This window comes from Podarcis muralis, chromosome 7 (genome assembly GCF_964188315.1).
Source record: "Podarcis muralis chromosome 7, rPodMur119.hap1.1, whole genome shotgun sequence".
NCBI classification, from domain to species: Eukaryota; Metazoa; Chordata; class Lepidosauria; order Squamata; family Lacertidae; genus Podarcis; species Podarcis muralis.
Window position 1 is genome coordinate 21,202,612 of NC_135661.1, and position 16,874 is coordinate 21,219,485.

General features: G+C 49.3%; 1 protein-coding gene across 9 annotated transcripts in view; it reads right to left on the minus strand.

Moving 5' to 3' along the window:
• TTLL10 (tubulin tyrosine ligase like 10) overlaps nt 1-16,874 on the minus strand; it is a 212,774-nt gene that overhangs the window by 50,204 nt on the left and 145,696 nt on the right. For 6 of the 9 annotated variants that reach the window (XM_028740802.2, XM_028740803.2, XM_028740808.2 and 3 more), the window contains 3 exons: nt 4,513-4,660; nt 3,795-4,001; nt 2,713-2,902 (listed from right to left, as the gene is read on the minus strand). In XM_028740802.2, the coding sequence (XP_028596635.2) occupies nt 2,713-2,902; nt 3,795-4,001; nt 4,513-4,660 (545 nt within the window). The other 3 variants (XM_028740812.2, XM_028740810.2, XM_028740809.2) reach the window with 3 other exon arrangements.

A 16,874-nucleotide genomic window follows, 5' to 3' on the forward strand; every position in this document is an offset into this window, starting at 1 on the left:
TTTGTGGGACGGTGATCCCATAACAATTCTGATATGCTCTCTGGAGGACAGGGTGTGGACCCAGAGCATTCCCCATCCTGCACTTAATGAGATCATGTAACAATTCTGGGTCTACAAACTAGAGGAACAAGGAATTGCCCGAAACCACTTTATTCTTCAAAGCCTCTGAAACAACGTCTAGGTCTCTGGAACTGCCTGGATCATGTGACCTTAGGGCAAGTCCTCAAATGTCCAAATTCTCAACACCAAGGAAATAAATTATAAATTGTTGACCTAGGGTGCTGTAATCCCCTTTACTTCTGCAAACCCAAATTTCCAGTTATGCGATTGTATGCGTAATGCAAAATCCAGACCATCTGCAGGCGGCCCTACTCATTCTCCTGAGTTGGGGCCATGGGAGTGTGTTCCAAAGTCCTGCCTTAACAGCGTCACTGCAAGAGACCCTCTCAGTGCCCACTGAGACTGGTGATAATAATATTATAAGAATAATTTATTATTTATACCCCGCCCATCTGGCTGGGTTTCCCCAGCTGCTTCCAGCAGGATATTAAAAACACGGTAAAAGATCAAGCATTAAAAACTTCCCTAACCAGGGCTGCCTTCAGGTGTCTTCTAAAAGTCAGATAGTTGTTTATTTCTTTGAAATCTGGTGGGAGGGCGTTCCACAGGGTGGGCACCACTACAGTGGTACCTCGGGTTACAGACGCTTCAGGTTACAAACTCCACTAACCCAGAAATAGTACCTCGGGTTAAGAACTTTGCTTCAGGGTGAGAACAGAAATTGTGCGGTGGTGGTGCAGCGGCAGCGGGAGGCCCCATTAGCTAAAGTGGTACCTCAGGTTAAGAACAGTTTCAGGTTAAGAATGGACCTCCAGAACAAATTAAGTTCGTAACCCGAGGTACCGCTGTACCGAGAAACCCTCTGCCTGGTTCCCTGTAACTTGGCTTCTCACAGTGAGGGAACTGCCAGAAGGCCCTCGGCGCTGGACCTCAGTGTCCGGGCTGAACGATGGAGGTGGAGACGCTCCTTCAGGTATACTGATGAGGAAAGATGGCAGGGAGACCAACAGCCTAATGCTAGGCTTGTCCTCATCTTCCTCCCTGCTGGATTCTACAAGTGGCAATGTTGAGATTAAGGAGCAGGGGGAAGCACACAGGCAGGGCTACCCTCTGGACTGAGTGGAACTAAGAAGACCAGCCGGTGGGTTCCAACTCAGGGCAGACTGAGGCCCGCAAGCACTTTTCCAGAACGGCAGCTGGTATTGCGCACACCAGGTTCATTGGCCTTTCTGGGTTGCAACCGAGCTTTTCAGATCATCATTTGTTCCTTCTCCTCTGAGCAGCAGCAGCTTAAAGCGCGGCTCAGGCAGAGCCTTTGAAATTGTAATGACACCTTTGATTTCCAATCCGCAGGCGGAGGCCAGGGCACCGGAGACCAGGAGCGAGGAGAGGGAAAGGGGGGAGGGAGAGTTTCGGGAGACAATGGTGGGCGTCGACCATTTCCAGAGGCGCCGCGCCGGGGATGAGAAATTATACGGTCCTCGACGCCAACGGAATGACAATGGCAGGGTGGCGGGGAGCGTTAGGGGGAAACACACCCGGGGAGGGCTGCAAAGTCCAGAGCTGTGGAGGTGATCGAAACAAACCTCGCTTGCTGCTTCCTTTTGGAAACTAGGCAACGCTTTGGAAGTTTGGAAGAACCACACACATCCCAAATTAAGCATGCATGACGGACAGAAGATGAATTTTCAGCCGGGACCCTGGGAGTGCCCCATTGAAAGACTGTAAGATGAGAATGGCTGGATTGTGTCAATGGCCCGGCTAGTTTTCTCAGGGGCCAACCAGATGTCCATTGTGGGAAGCCTGATAGAGCTGTGCGTGAGTGCTGCGGCAACTCTGCCCGCCTGTGATTCCCAGCAGCTGGTATTCAGAGGCATAATGCCTCTGGCATTGGAGGCAGAACAAAGACATCATGGCTAGTAGCTACTGGTAGCATAGCTGTCAACTTTTCCCTTTTCTTGTGAGGCTATTCGGAATAAGGGAATTTCCCTTTAAAAAAGGGAAACATTGACAGCTATGACTGGTAGCTCCATGAATTTATCTAATCCTCTTTTGAAGCCATCCAAGTTGGTGGCTGTTTCTGTGTCCTGTGGGAGGGAGTTCCATAGTTTAACAATATGCTGCGTGAAGAAGGACTTTTATCTATTGCAAATCATCCAACAGCTTCATTGGATGTCTAGTGTTTCTAGTGTTACGTGAGAGGGAGAAACACTCTTCTCTCTGCACAATCTGAAAGGGTGCCTTTCCTTGACCTGCTACTTTTCTAGGTGCAGGGATATTTGAAACATTTAATCATTGAGTAAGGGGAAAGGGCCGTTAAGACCAGACCCTGTTCTCGGAACGGCCAATCACGGGAAGCCAACGAGCGATTCCTGAGCGCAACAATATTCTCTCCACTTGCAATGCCTAGCAGGTGGAATTCAGAGCACTACTGCCTTCGACAGGAGAGGTAGAACATAGTTATAATGGCTAGTAGCCACTGATAGTCTTCTCCTCCATGGATTTGCCTAACTCTCTTTTAAAGCCAATTAACTTGGCGGCCACCGCTGCTTCCTGCAGGAGCAAGTTCCATAATTTAACTAGGTGCTGCATGGAAAGTCCTCCTTTTTGCCTGCCCTGAATCTCCCAGCATTCAACAGGGCAGACACTTGCCTGACACAGATGCCTTGGAGCCACGTCTCGATGGATTTGAAGTGGTACTCCATGTTCCCATAGGTGCTGGAGACAAACTTGTAGGAATCAAAGACTTGTGATTTGCCCCGTTTCCACCTGGCCCCTAGGCTGCGCTCTCCATACCCCAACCAGATTTCCACGTGGACAATGTCGTGGGGCTGCCTTTTTCCTGCAGAGAGGGAAGGAGTACATCTTGGGAAACAGTCTTTGAAAACTGGCGTGTTTAGCTACACCTGGAAGGGGATGAGGAGGAGGGGAGCCTTAATGCATTAGAATTCTGGCACTGGAGAATCCCCTCAGCGCCTGCCCTAGGAAGTGGAAGAAATTGGATTCAGATGGTCCCGTGAGGGGTGTGCATGTGCTGAAGGGTTCAGATGAAGACAGAAACTGGTGTCTGAATGGAGTGGCAAAACATTTCGAAGCCAAGATTTTGAGGCCATCAGGCACATTTGGAATTTTGAGGAAGTGCTGCTGGCGTTGGTCATGAAATGGCTGCCCTGGGCGATGCGGAACATCACAAAATGGCTGCCATGAGGGTATGGCATATTATAAAATGGCTGCCGGGGATGTGATATATCACCAACATGGCACCTTTTGGGTGCAGCAGTGCCTGTAAGGCCTTCCCCTGGTGCCCACAAAGATGCTCAGTGCTCCCCTCACCACCTTCGATTCCCTTGGAAAAGTACATATAGTTGAAGGAGGAAGTTTGGAGAGCGACACTCTTTCCCACTTCGTTTTTCAACTCAGTGTGCTTTTCAAGGCTCGGATTAAGTCTATTGGATCTGGCTTTTGCCCAGTTCCCTTGGAAAAGCCAAGTGTGTGTGTGTGCTCCTGCTTGCTCAGTTTCTTTTTCGGAGCAGGGAAGTTGTCCTGAGGGATGGGAGGGACAGAAGTGTTCAGATGGCACCTGCTGAAACATAGAAATGTGTCCATGGAACCCCCCTAAAAAAAAACCCAACGACAACTGGTGAGCTTGAGATAAGAAGAAAGGCAAAAGGATGGGAGGAAGATTCAGAAAAGGACAGGAAGAGGAGTATGATGGACAGCACAGGCCACATTACGTTGTGTGTCAAAGTAAGTTCCTGAAATGAAGATGAGATCTCCTGGTTTCAGATATTCCTCGCTGGGTAATGTAATAGGAAGAGTGTCATACTGATAAGCTTGGTTTCCTAAGCCCATGCAGAAGCCAAACTCTTCTGTCAGGTCCCACATTACTTTCCGGATGAACCCGCAGCAGTCCAGGAAGAGCGGAGAGTTGTATTCTGGAGCTGGGGAAGAAATTGAAGCAAAGGTCAGCTGGAAAGTGGAATATTGTTGAAGCAAAATGGCAACCTCAAGCAGAGCGTCCAGAAGGAAAATGAGCAACAGGGAACAGATGAGCAGACCAGGGACTCAGCTACGTTAGTCAAGAAACAGTATGCAACACCAGATGGCACCAGAGAGCAAAATAATTTCTAAGCGATTTTCCATAGCGTTTTTTTCCTTTTAACGATTTAATTTCTTACTTATTTATAGTGTTTCTTTCCCTGCGTGTAGATTCACCTCAGGTAAGAAGAAACTCCAGCGTCCAGCAAGTTTCCCACAGGTGTCTGGTCGGCCACTGTGAGAACAAGATGCTGGACTAGATGGGCCTCATCCAGCAGGGCTCTTTTGACGTCTTTACGAAAGAAAAGTGTTCTGAGGGATTGCTTATCTCAGCAGTATTTTGGTGTCACAGGGAGTCTCCTACACCCTCGCTTTTCGAAAACAAAACAGCCTGGGAAAGCAAATGGCTCTTACTTCCAGCTTGATGGTATTTCTGTGCGTAAGGCACGCCGATGTAACTCTTCGCCCGCTCGAGAAACTTCATTCGGAGTTGCCACTGGTCATCCAGATCCAGATTTCTGGGTACAGTCACTTTCTTCCGAGCGACCCTCCTGAGTTCCTCCTAGAACCAAAGGAAGTGAGCGGGGAGTGAAATGGAAGCAAACTCACGATCGCTCGGACTTTGGGGTGCATTGCTGTACATGACATGGAAAGCCCCTTGAAAGCCTCTCTCCCTCCCTCTCCCTCTCTCATAAAGAACCCAAGGAGAGCTCTGCAGGATCAGGCCAGAGGCCTCCCTTGCCGAACCTCCTGTTTCCCATAGCAGGCAATTGGCTGGCTCCAGGAAGTCCACAAGCAGGCCAGAAACGCAACCATTAGGCAAAGCAGCATACAAACATGTGAATATTAGGCGAGATTTACCAATGAATTTTCATGAGGGCTTCTTTAAAAAAGAAAGAAATTTCCCCACTTCCGCCCCACCCTCCTCTCCTGAACCCAGGACCCGGGAGCGAATCCTCGGTTAGCAACAACCGAACAGCCGCTTTGCTCCCTGTGAAATCCTGCTGATTTGAGAGAAAGAGGGAGGTGCACACACACACACACACACACACACAGCCCCCCTGGGATTACAAAAAAGGACCTGCCGCCACTGTCAGGACCGCACCAACTAAGCCGACACGAATCCTACATTGCAGGGGGTTGGGCTAGATGACCCTTGGAGTGTCTCTTCAAACTCTGCAATTCTGCGATTCAGTGAATAAATCCCAATTATGTGGAAATGGGGAAAGCAAGCTAGAGACTGGGGAAAAATAGAAACAGAGAAATTGAAATGGGCAGATTCTTCCGTCCCTACAGATTCTTCCATAGCCCTGATGATATTGCTGGACTCAAATGACCATCAGCTCCAGCCTTTGTGGCCAAGCATGGGAGTTGCACTTCAGAGACGCGAGTGGCGCTGTGGTCTAAACCACTGAGCCTCTTGGGCTTGCCGATTCGAATCCCCATGACGGAGTGAGCTCCCGGTGCTCTGTCCCAGCTCCTGCCAACCTAGCAGTTTGAAAGCACACCAGTGCAAGTAGATAAATAGGTACCATTGCAGCGGGAAGGTAAACAGTGTTTCTGTGCGCTCTGGTTTCCATCATGGTGTCCCATCGTGCCAGAAGCGGTTTAGTCATGCTGGCCACATGACCCGGAAAGCTGTCTGTGGACAAACGCCGGCTAACTTAGCCTGAAAGTGATATGAACCCCATAGTTGCCTTTGACCGGACTTAACCTTCCAGGGGTCCTTTACCTTTATCTTTTGCCTGCACTTCAGCAACATCTGGAGGTCTCAGACCTGGCAGGCCAAAATATATGGAGAGCAGCAGATTGTGCAAGGCTGGTTCATCACCAGGGGTGATGAACCTTTGCCCCTCCAGATGTTGCTGGACTCCCATCAGCACTGACCAGCAGGGCCAGTGATGATGGGAGTTGCAGTCTAGCAACATCTGGAGGGCTACAGCTTCTCCACCGCAGTTCTGCACGGACTGGCAGTGGCTCTCCAGGGTTTGGGACATGCCTCTCCTTCCTCAGAGCCATTTCTGTGCATTTCTGAAGAGCAATGAGAGACATCCTCTTGCACAAACCCTTGCAAAAATCCACCAGTTGCTGCTTAACTCTGCCAACCTGAATACAGGAGAAGGGAAAATCTCCTAAAAGGCCATCCAGGCTGACAAATAAGCTGATTTCAACAGGGGCCACAAGATGGCACTGTAGAGTCGTCTCCGTTTCCTTCCCACCTGCTCTGCTCTTGCTAGAAAATACTATATTCTTATGCTCAACCCCACTTTTCCAAGCAGGTAAAGAGTCCAAGCATTCACTTGGGTTTGGTTGTGGGGGAAGGGGGTCTTTGGGGAGATTGTTGGTGCTTCCTAATATTTGTACGTGTTTGCAAATATATAGGTTAAGCCAGTGCTTTTATTCTAAAAAAATGTTTAGGGGTATTCTCATTTTCCTAAAGGCAAAGGTAAAGGTACCCCTGACCATTAGGTCCAGTCGCGGACGACTCTGGGGTTGCGCGCTCATCTTGCTCTATAGGCCAAGGGAGCCGGCGTTTGTCCGCAAACAGCTTCTGGGTCATGTGGCCAGCATGACTAAGCCGCTTCTGACGAACCAGAGCAGCGCACAGAAACGCCGTTTACTTTCCCGCCGGAGCAGTACCTATTTATCTACTTGCATTTGACGTGCTTTCGAACTGCTAGGTGGGCAGGAGCTGGGACCGAGCAACGGGAGCTCACCCCGTCGTGGGGATTCAAACTGCCGACCTTCCTACTCATATTGAAATACTGCCCTTCAATGAGGCCAAACTTAGATTTACAAAATTAGGGGTATGTGTCCCCCCAGAAAAAAAGCACTGGGTTAAGCAGAGGCAAGAAGCCCAAACTCTCCAACAGACTATAAATGTCCTCTGCTTCCACATCAAGATACCCAAGTGGATCCAGAGGTCAACTTTAACTCACTGTGTCTCACTCAGACTTAGGGATGGATGGATCGGTCCTTTTTGGTTTCTCTCATTTCCCCAGTCTTCAGTTCAGTTTGCCACATTTCCCTGTCAGTTTGAGAACTTTGTTTTTAAGGCCTGACAAAATCCACCAGCATTTTATAGCACACATTTCTCCTCCTAACATGTGTATTTTTGCAAAGGAATTCCCCCCCACCCACCCACTGAATGCATTTCATTTTATTTTCAGTAATAGATGCATATACGTGCACACTTCCTCCTAATATTAGATACTGTATTTTTTGCTCTATAAGACTCTCTTTTTCCCTCCTAAAAAGTAAGGGGAAATGTGTGTGCGTCTTATGGAGCGAATGCAGGCTGCGCAGCTATCACAGAAGCCAGAACAGCAAGAGGGATTGCTGCTTTCACTGCGCAGCAATCCCTCTTGCTGTTCTGGCTTCTGAGATTCAGAATTCCCCCCCCCCCTTGTTTTCCTCCTCCAAAAACTAGGTGCGTCTTGTGCAGTGGCGTAGCGTGGGTTGTCAGCACCCGGGGCAAGGCAAGTAATTTGCGCCCCCTAACCTGTGGATTTGCGCCCCCTAACCTGTGGATTTGCCCTAACCCCAGATGTTGTGCCCGGTGCGGCCGGCCCCCCCTGCACCCCCCACGCTACGCCACTGGTCTTGTGGTCTGGTGTGTCCTACAGAGCGAAAAATACGGTACCTATTGCCATGCCTTTGGCTGGAGAACTGCACTGCAAAATTTGGAAATGGGTGAATCTCGAAGGATTAGCTGCATTTCGGCTCACGGAAGTGCAAAGGAGGAGGGTTTTCTACTTAGAGTAGACCCAGTGAATAGAACAGGCATGGCGTCAAATGAAGCTGAGTGTTGAAGGATTCATGACAGATAAAAGAAAGTACTTGGCTAAAGTGTGGAATTTGGCCACTGTGGGAACAGAATGCTAGACTAGATGGGCCATTTGCCTGATGCAGCAGGCTTCTATCATGTCTAACTTGAATTAATTACAGATAGGTAGCCGTGTTGGTCTGCCATAGTCAAAACAAAAAAAATTCCTTCCAGTAGCACCTTAAAGACCAACTAAGTTAGTTCTTGGTATGAGCTTTCGTGTGCATGCACACTTCTTCAGATACACTGAAACAGAAGTTGCCAGATCCTTCTATATAGTGAGAAGGTGGGGAGGGGTATTACTCAGAAGGGTGGTGGGAATGGGTGATTGGCAGATAGCTGTGATGAGCCTGTTGACGACTCTTAACGACTGCAATAGGTCTTACAGGGAAAAGCAAGGGGTGAGAAGGTGAAAAATGGCTTGGTCATGTATAATGAGATAAGAATCCAATGTCTTTGTTCAGACCAGGTCTCTCCATGGTTTTAAGTTTGGTAATGAGTTGCAATTCAGCAGCTTCTCTTTCCAGTCTATTTCTGAAATTCCTTTGTAGTAAAACAGCTACTTTGAGATCTTGTATTTAGTTTACCTAACAATAGGAGGTGCCTAGTTGGAGCCAGCAGACAGGTTTGACCAACTTTCAGCTGGCCTTCTGGTCCCATTAACCCTCTCCTGTCTAACCACCAATCTGACGGCAATAATTCATTGGTACTCTGTTCCCCTTCTCCCCTTGCCAGAGGATGAGCAGAGAGTGCATTTCTCAAAGACCCTCAATTCCTTTAAGGCTCAGGAATCAAGATGCAAAGATGAAATAATGCCTGGGAAATCACTGGCAGTGCAGGTGCATATTCAACACACACCCTGGTAAGAACTATAAATCTGAGGCTTTGTTAAGGGCAAAACTGAGAAGGATCTAGCTGTAGTTTAGAGCCGGTAAAGACCAGCATTCCTCAACCTGGTGCTTCTCAGATGTTTTGGAATGATGATGATGAAGTTGCATTTCTGCACTCAAGTGTCACAAAATGAGGCAACGTTGTTCATCAGGGCCTTCAACCCTTCTGGGGCCTGCATGTTCCTGGCCAGCACAGCTATCCATCATCCTTGATCATAACTGCTTATTACTGCACACTTTTCTGTTTAGAAGCACAGGAGCTGGAGGAAAGTTGGCAACTTTTACCTGGCTAAACCATGAAATCTGGGGGCGGGGAGCGGGTCTAATTACCAGGGGCACAGATAAGATATACCTTCCTCAAGTTTAGAAGACAGATATATACCGTATCTAGTCCAACAGCCTTTGGGAAGATCACAAACACCTCACTAAATGCAGTTGCAAAAGCGAGAGTTTTCTCATTCTCCTAAATGAGATTAATCTACTTTAGTTGACCAGTAGGGGCCAGTTTTAGCAAGGAAGGGGTGATTTTAATAAGCAGGTTTGGAAGTTAAGGGTTCCCCAATTTAATTATTATTTTTTAAAAAGCTACGGTACTTTGCTTCTAGTGTGTTACAGGAAGAGGAATTAAGCTACTTTGCGTCTAGTGTGTTACAGAAAGCGGAAGACTGGCCTTCCATTCTACAAGGACAGAGAGATTTGCTAAACTGTTAAGCTGTGCAGTAGCACAGTGAATTGACTGCATGCACCGTCCCATGAAATCTAGCCTCCAGATTACCCACTCCCTCCCTCGCTTCCCTTGAATTAGAGAGGCACCTTTGTGCATCCCTGTGTTAGCAGCCCTGCCAGGGAGCTGTATATAACCTTGTGTGTAACCCAACTGCAGACTTGTATTAAGAGAGCCAGAGGAGGGTGGTTCATTAAGCTGAATGGGGCAATACTCCACCAATCTCAGCCAACCCGCACCTGCCTTTGCTTCTTATTTAACCAGACCAGGGAATGGCACTGCCTGTCAACTTCCTCCTCCTCCTCCTCAGACTCCCTTTGTCAATCTCAGCAGGGAGGAGGAGGAGGACGGGAGGACAAAACTAGAATTCATTGGCTCTGCCTCTCATTGGCTCTGGCGCCACCTACTGTCGGGCTCCCTGCCTTCTTCCCCAATGTGCAACCAGCCACCACTGTGAGGAGCCCCAGGACAGAGTTAGTGGCAAGTGAGAGGGATACAACCCCCGAACCCAGAATCCTGTGTTTGAAGGTGACACGGGAGGGCGGAAGGCAAAACAAAAAACATGACACAGCCAGTTCCTGTCTTCTTGTTCTTCTCCCTGCCTGCATTTCCTGGCAGCCACAGGTTAAAATCTCAGTAGCTCTGTTGATGTGGGAGTCACCTGCCAACCGCGGCTTCCTGGCATGCTACCCACACTCATATTCCTAGGGGGTGTAGCTTCATAGCAACCAGTACATAACATCTGATGCCTATATTCACAACTGTGAAGGGCGGGGGAGCGGAGGCAGGGCGAAGCGGGGGGGGGGGGAGCCAGAAGAAAAGCAGACCTCTGAGTCCCTACGCCAAACTTGTCTCCCCCCCTCCAAAGCTCATCCTTAAGCAGTGGAGGCTGGTGCATTGGGGCAAATAGGGCAGTGCCCCACCAACTTCAGCCTGCCGCCAGCCAGCCTCCACCTGCCTGCCATCTTCTTCCTTCTCAACCTCAATGTTGCCCCTTGCAGAATTCAGCAGGGGGAACTGGAGGATGGCTGCAAAACCAGAATCAGTTGCTTCTGTCTGCCAGTAAGAGCTGTTTGACAGTGGAACGGTCTCCCTCGGGAGGTTGCGGACTCTCCTTCCTTGGAGGTTTTCAAGCAGAGGTTGGATGGCCATCTGTCATGGATGCTTTAGCTGAGATTCCTGCATTGCAGGGGGTTGGACTAGATGACCCTTGGTGTACCTTCCAACTCTAAGATTCTGTGATTCTGGTGTCCTGTTCCAGCTGCACTGATCTCAAGGACTCTGTGCCGGAAAGGACGCTCCCCATCAGTTTGAGGTGGGGGCCAAGCTGTTAAAAGCACAGCCCTGCATGACTAGCAGTGAAAGAATCAGGAAATGGGCTTTAGCTGGGGATTCCTCCTCCTCCTCCCTCTCTGCCATTCCCAACCAGCCCCAACTTTGGGTGGAGTTAGCCTACCTTTCCCTGACATTGCTCCAGATCCCGCCAGGCGCCCAAAGGACAGGTTCCAGCTTGCAGAGAGGCAGCCAAGAGCAGAGGGGAAGTGAGGCTGGCTTGAAAAGAAGTGGACCTGGAGTAGCTCCTCAAAAGCACTCCCCACAAGCGTAAGAACATAAGAACTAAGAACTAAGGCTGGATCAGGCCAGTGGCTTATCTTGTCCAGCATCCTATTCTCACAACGGCCAGTGGGATGCCTGTGGGAAACTGGTTTGCAGGACCTGAACGTAAGAGCTACAGTGCCTATAGCGGTTTCACAGTAAATCCCTCTCCTCAGGGAACTCTGGGAATTGTGGTTCTGGGATGGAAATGGGGGTCTCCCAACAACTCCCAGCACCCTTAACAAACAACAGTCCCCAGGACTCTCTGGGGGAAGCCAAGGCTGTATCTAGTTGTTTTAACAGTTCTTTACATGGGTGGTGTGGGACGCGGGTGGCGCTGTCGAATCCCCGCAACGGGGTAAACTCCTGTTGCTCAGTCCCTAGGTTGGCAGGAGCAGGGACTGAGCAACAGGAGCTCACCCCATTGCGGGGATTTGAACCGCCGACCTTCTGATCAGCAAGTCCTAGGCTCTGTGGTTTAACCCACAGTGCCACCTGCGTCCCCGACTGTAGCCCTTAAGCCATTCCTAATTCATCACATTTAAGAATATAAGAAAAGCCTGCTGGATGAGGCCAATGGCCCATCTAGTCCAGCCTCCTGTTCTCAAGTGGCCAACCAGGTGCCTCTGGGAAGCTCAAAAGCAGGACCCGGGCACAAGAGCCCTCTCCCCAACTGTGGTTTCCAGCAACTTCTACCATGGAGGCAGAGCCCTCTTGCTTAGTATCCCTTGATAGCCTTGAATCTGAGTAATGCTTTTTTAAAACCAGGCCTTCACTGCCTCCCTCCTGCGGGAATGACCTCCACAGTTTAACTATGAGCGGTGTAAGGAAAGCAGCTTCTTCTGTCTGTCCTGAATCTTCCAACACTTGGCCTTGTTGTATGCCAGTGAGTTCTAGTGTCATGAGAGAAGGAGAAAAACTTTGCTCGAGCCACTGTCTTTTAATGGATAGTGTAATTTGTGAGTTTGGAACCACTGTGCCAAAGAATGGGTAAAGTCACGCCAAAGGCATGTTTTGGTCTTCCATCTTGATTCAAAATGGCGCTTGGAATCCAAACGTCAACAGAGACCCCCACCCCACGCCAGGTTTGGCAATGGTGTCTCGAGAGGCAGCCAAACCTATGCTTAAAAACAGGTGAAGTCATGACAGAGCTATGATTTGGTCCACCATCTTGAATAAAAATGGTGCCTGTATGGGCACCATTGATGAAGACTGCCACCCCCACCTCACAGGAACTCCGATGCCAAGTTTGGCAATGATGTCTCAAGAGGCGGTCAAACCTATGCCAAAACAAAAAACACAGGCAAAACCTCACCGAAGCAACATTTGGGCCCTCCATCTTGATTCAAAATGGTGGCCGGCATCCCAGTTGCCAGGAAAAGGGTCATCCCCACCTTGTTGAGTTTGGTGATGAAGTTGAAACCCAGCCAGATTTTGGGGGGGGGGGTAGAAATAATTTGTTGTTGTTGTTGTTATGAAGAAATAGGCAGTCAAGACAAACCACTTTCCAAAATATACAGCCGATTCTTCTTTCTCTCTTTTGCTTTTTTTAATATTACATTTTTATGGTGTTTCTTACAGAGATTTTAACCTGTGGGCCCTGCTTTGGGCAATTTCCTCCCTCTCGTTTTGAAGATTGAAGACAGGTGAAAGAAAAAACCAAGACACAGATGGCATCAAGAGTGCCTTGGTCTGCTCTCAGGAGTTCTGCAGTGTGCTTCTGAGATGTTTATTTGTCCTCCGGTACCCGGCTTTACCGAGGGTGGGGGTGAATGAGAAGGGAAATGGAAGAGACTGTGTTGGGTTAAGGAGACTTGAGCGGAGGAGGCATCTGAAGCGGCTGCTCTTCTGTTGTCCTTCATTTTCGCTTGTCAGAGAACATTCCCTGCACGTAAAGTCTAAGGAGAGGTGACCTTCAGTTTGCCAAGCAAGATGCAGAATGAGGTGACAGGAAGCGTCCTGAGAACGCTGGGATTTGTGGGAGGGAGTGCGTCGCAGCAAAGATGGAGTGTGCTCTGCTGCCAAACTGCAGAGGTATTGTGCCTGGACCTTCTCAGTCTATTAGGGTGAATGAGGCCCTGCTCCATCAACCTCCGTTCCCGCTCAGTCAGTCTCTACCTGCCTGCTTCCTTCCTTACAAACAACCCTGCCTGCCAGCTTCCTTCTCTCTTCCTCTCGAGAGCCAGTGTGGTGTAGTGGTTAAGAGCGGTAGTCTCGTAATCTGGGGAACCGGGTTCGCGTCTCCGCTCCTCCACATGCAGCTGCTGGGTGACCTTGGGCCAGTCACACTTCTTTGAAGTCTCTCAGCCCCACTCACCTCACAGAGTGTTTGTTGTGGGGGAGGAAGGGAAAGGAGAATGTTAGCCGCTTTGAGACTCCTTAAAGGGAGTGAAAGGCGGGATATCAAATCCAAACTCTTCTTCTTCTTCTTCTTCCTCAGTCCAGTATATCTGAAGGAGTGTCTTCACCCCCATCGTTCTGCCCAGACGCTGAGGTCCAACACCGAGGGCCTTCTGGCGGTTCCCTCGCTGCAAGAAGCTAAGTTACAGGGAACCAGGCAGAGGGCCTTCTCGGTAGTGGCACCTGCCCTGTGGAACGCCCTCCCACCAGATGTCAAAGAGAAAAATAACTACCAAACTTTTAGAAGACATCTGAAGGCAGCCCTGTTTAGGGAAGCTTTTAATGTTTAATAGGTAATTGTATTTTAGTGTTTTGTTGGAAGCCACCCAGAGTGACTGGGGAAACCCAGCCAGATGAGCGGGGCATAAATAAATAAATAAATAAATAAATAAATAAATAATTATCAGTGCTGCCTTTGCATAATAGTGGTCAGAGTGCTGGACTAGGACCTGGGACGCCGGGTTCAAATCCCCCACTTGGCCACGAAGCTCACTGTGTGACCTTGGGGCAGTCACTGCCTCTCAGCCTAACCTACCTCACAGGGTTGTTGAGGGGATTAAATGAGGAGGGGGGAACCATGTGTGCTGCCACCTTGAGCTCCTTGAAGGGGTGCGAATGTACAGAATGGCCAGCTGTTCTGCACATGAACCACTCACATTTCGCTTTACACACACACACACACACACACACACGGGGAGAGATAATGGAATGGAGTATATGGGAAGTGGTCGTGGCTGGCAAGCACCTGGGATCGGACCTCCACACTGTGACATCCTCTCTCAAGTTTCACCTCTCCCTTCCTAAAGGGAAGCCCTCCAGAGATCAAGTTCTTCTGCCATTTTCAATAAAAGAGGACCAGGGTGGGTGCGGAGAGAAAGTGAATCTTTGCACTTTTAAAAAGCTAATTCACCTACCAATAAAGTGGATGGATGTTTCATACACAAATGTACTTATTTGCTGTGCTTATTATCAGCAATCGGCCAATAACACAGGATTAAAGCTTGCGTGGCACAGAGGGTGGTGAAGGACCCCCCCCCCCTTGAAATATTGAGTTTTCTGTTGCTTTTCCATGATTTTGCAAACCACCTGCTTTGGAAACAGCAGGGAAAGAAAGAACAAGGGGCAGGGGAGAGAAAACTTGGGCGTCCCACCCCCTCCCCCCAATCTGTTTTCTGCTGTCTGCCAAGTATTCACCAACAACAAAGACCTGGTTGTGATCTGGGGACTGTCTAACTTGCTTGAAACATCACTCTGGGCTCCTCTGCGCAGACAGAAGGCCCACCAAGCCTTTTCTGGCAAGGTTTGGGACCCAGGCGGGTCAAGCCTATTGATCTTCAGAACAAAGACGCTACCCGGGTTGGAGTCGACGGGGAGGGGAGGGCAAGGGCAGAGTTCTTCAAAGTGGGTGAAGGGGCAGGCAGAAGGAAGGAGGGAGGGAGGCTGAGAAGCTGCATCTAGAAATTAGCGCAGTTGTGCGTGGGAGAGAGTCTAGTTTGTTTCCAGGAATGCATGACCTGGAATCAGCCAGAGAAAAAGGCTGGCCAATGCGGGTTTAATTTTGCTTCCAAGGCGCCAGGTGCAGGCTATAGCACCTGCGGTGAAATAGTGCCTGCCTGCCTTAGTATCTGCATCAGTTTTACTAGTGAAAGCTTTGACACCTCACACCCACCCACCCAGGCTTTTAACAGCCAGTCATTCAACCAGTGCAAGACCCTGGCATCACTGAAGCCACCTGCCTGTCCCGGCTGGATTTCTGCTTCTTGCCAACAGCTGATGCTGTCTTCTGAGAAGTAGCTGAGCAGCTCTGGTCACGGAAGCTCTCGGAAGGTTGCAGGTTCAAATCCTGCATCTGCCCTAGAAGGTGCGGAGGACATAGGAGCCTACTCCTAGGGGGCAAGCTCCCTTTGGCCCCCCTCAATATAATATCAGCCCTGTCACCCAGTAGATTGGCATTGCCATTCAAATGGGGGGGGGGGGGGTGTGCACGCCACATCATGTGATCGATTATGTGGAGGAGGACTTCCCTGCCCCACCCCCTGATATTTTACTTAAGTTGGCACCCCTGGCAGAGGCTCGTGCCTCGGAAATTTGCAGAGTGGGGGAGGAAGACCCATTGCTCTGTGACAGTTGATATGCAGCTGACCCCACAGAATGACAACATTGAAAGCTGTTTCTCTTGCATGGAAATGGGTTACTTTGATTCATAAAGAGTTTTGTGAGGTGTCTTGCAAAAACACTTTACAGTGGTGGCTCGGGTTAAGTACTTAATTCATTCCGGAGGTCCGTACTTAACCTGAAACTGTTCTTAACCTGAAGCACCACTTTAGCTAATGGGGCCTCCTGCTGCCGCCGCCCCACCAGAGCATGATTTCTGTTCTCATCCTGAAGCAAAGTTCTTTACCTGAAGCACTATTTCTGGGTTAGAAGAGTCTGTAACCTGAAGTGTATGTAACCTGAAGCGTATGTAACCTGAGGTACCACTGTACTCAAAAACAGACCCTCATTTTGAAAAGACGTCCCACAACTTATTTGGGTGGGTGGGACAGTGGGAGCTGCCTTATACAGACCATTGGTCCATCTAGCTTAGTTTGGTCTTCCCTGACCAGCGACAAGTCTCCAAGGTTTCAGGCAGAGAGTCTCTCCCAGCCCAACCTGGAGATTTTGGGGATTGAAACTGGGACCTTCTGCATGCAAAGCAGATGCTCTACCCCTGAGCTACAGCCCTTCCCTTAAGACACAGGAAGCTGCCATATAACAAGTCAGACCACTCAATATTGTCTACACTGACTGGCAGTGGCTCTCCAATGTTGTTGTGAGGCTTTGCTTGGGTTTTTTTGCAGGTGGAAGAGGGGTCAGGCTTTATGCCCGAGTCCCTTCTAATTCCTGGAACCAGCAAGGATACAATTGTTGGAATAGCCAGTCCAGCTTCTTGATAATGGCCCTGAGTACGGGTTCTTAGGATGATAAAGGAAGTGGTTCTGTGCCAGAGGGCAAAGGGGTGGCTCCCTCAACTGGCTGGCAGTTAGAAGGACAAAAGGGACAGTCGAGGTGTGTGAGGGCTGGGTTATAAGGAGGAGGCAGGCAGAAGTCTGAGAGAGCGAGAGAGATGCTTGATTTCCCTTTGAATCCAAGGCTGTGGCTATGGGAGAAGCAAGATCTTTGCGGTGTTAAAGCTGCGAGTCCCTTCATTGTAGACTCAGGTTGTATATTTGTCTAACTAAACAGTATATCATAAAGACGCCACTGTCTCCGCTCTGCCTTAATCCAAGGAAACCAAACCCTGGATAAACGCCTGGAATCAAGCACCACTCAGAGATTAGCATGATGTGCAACTGTTTCT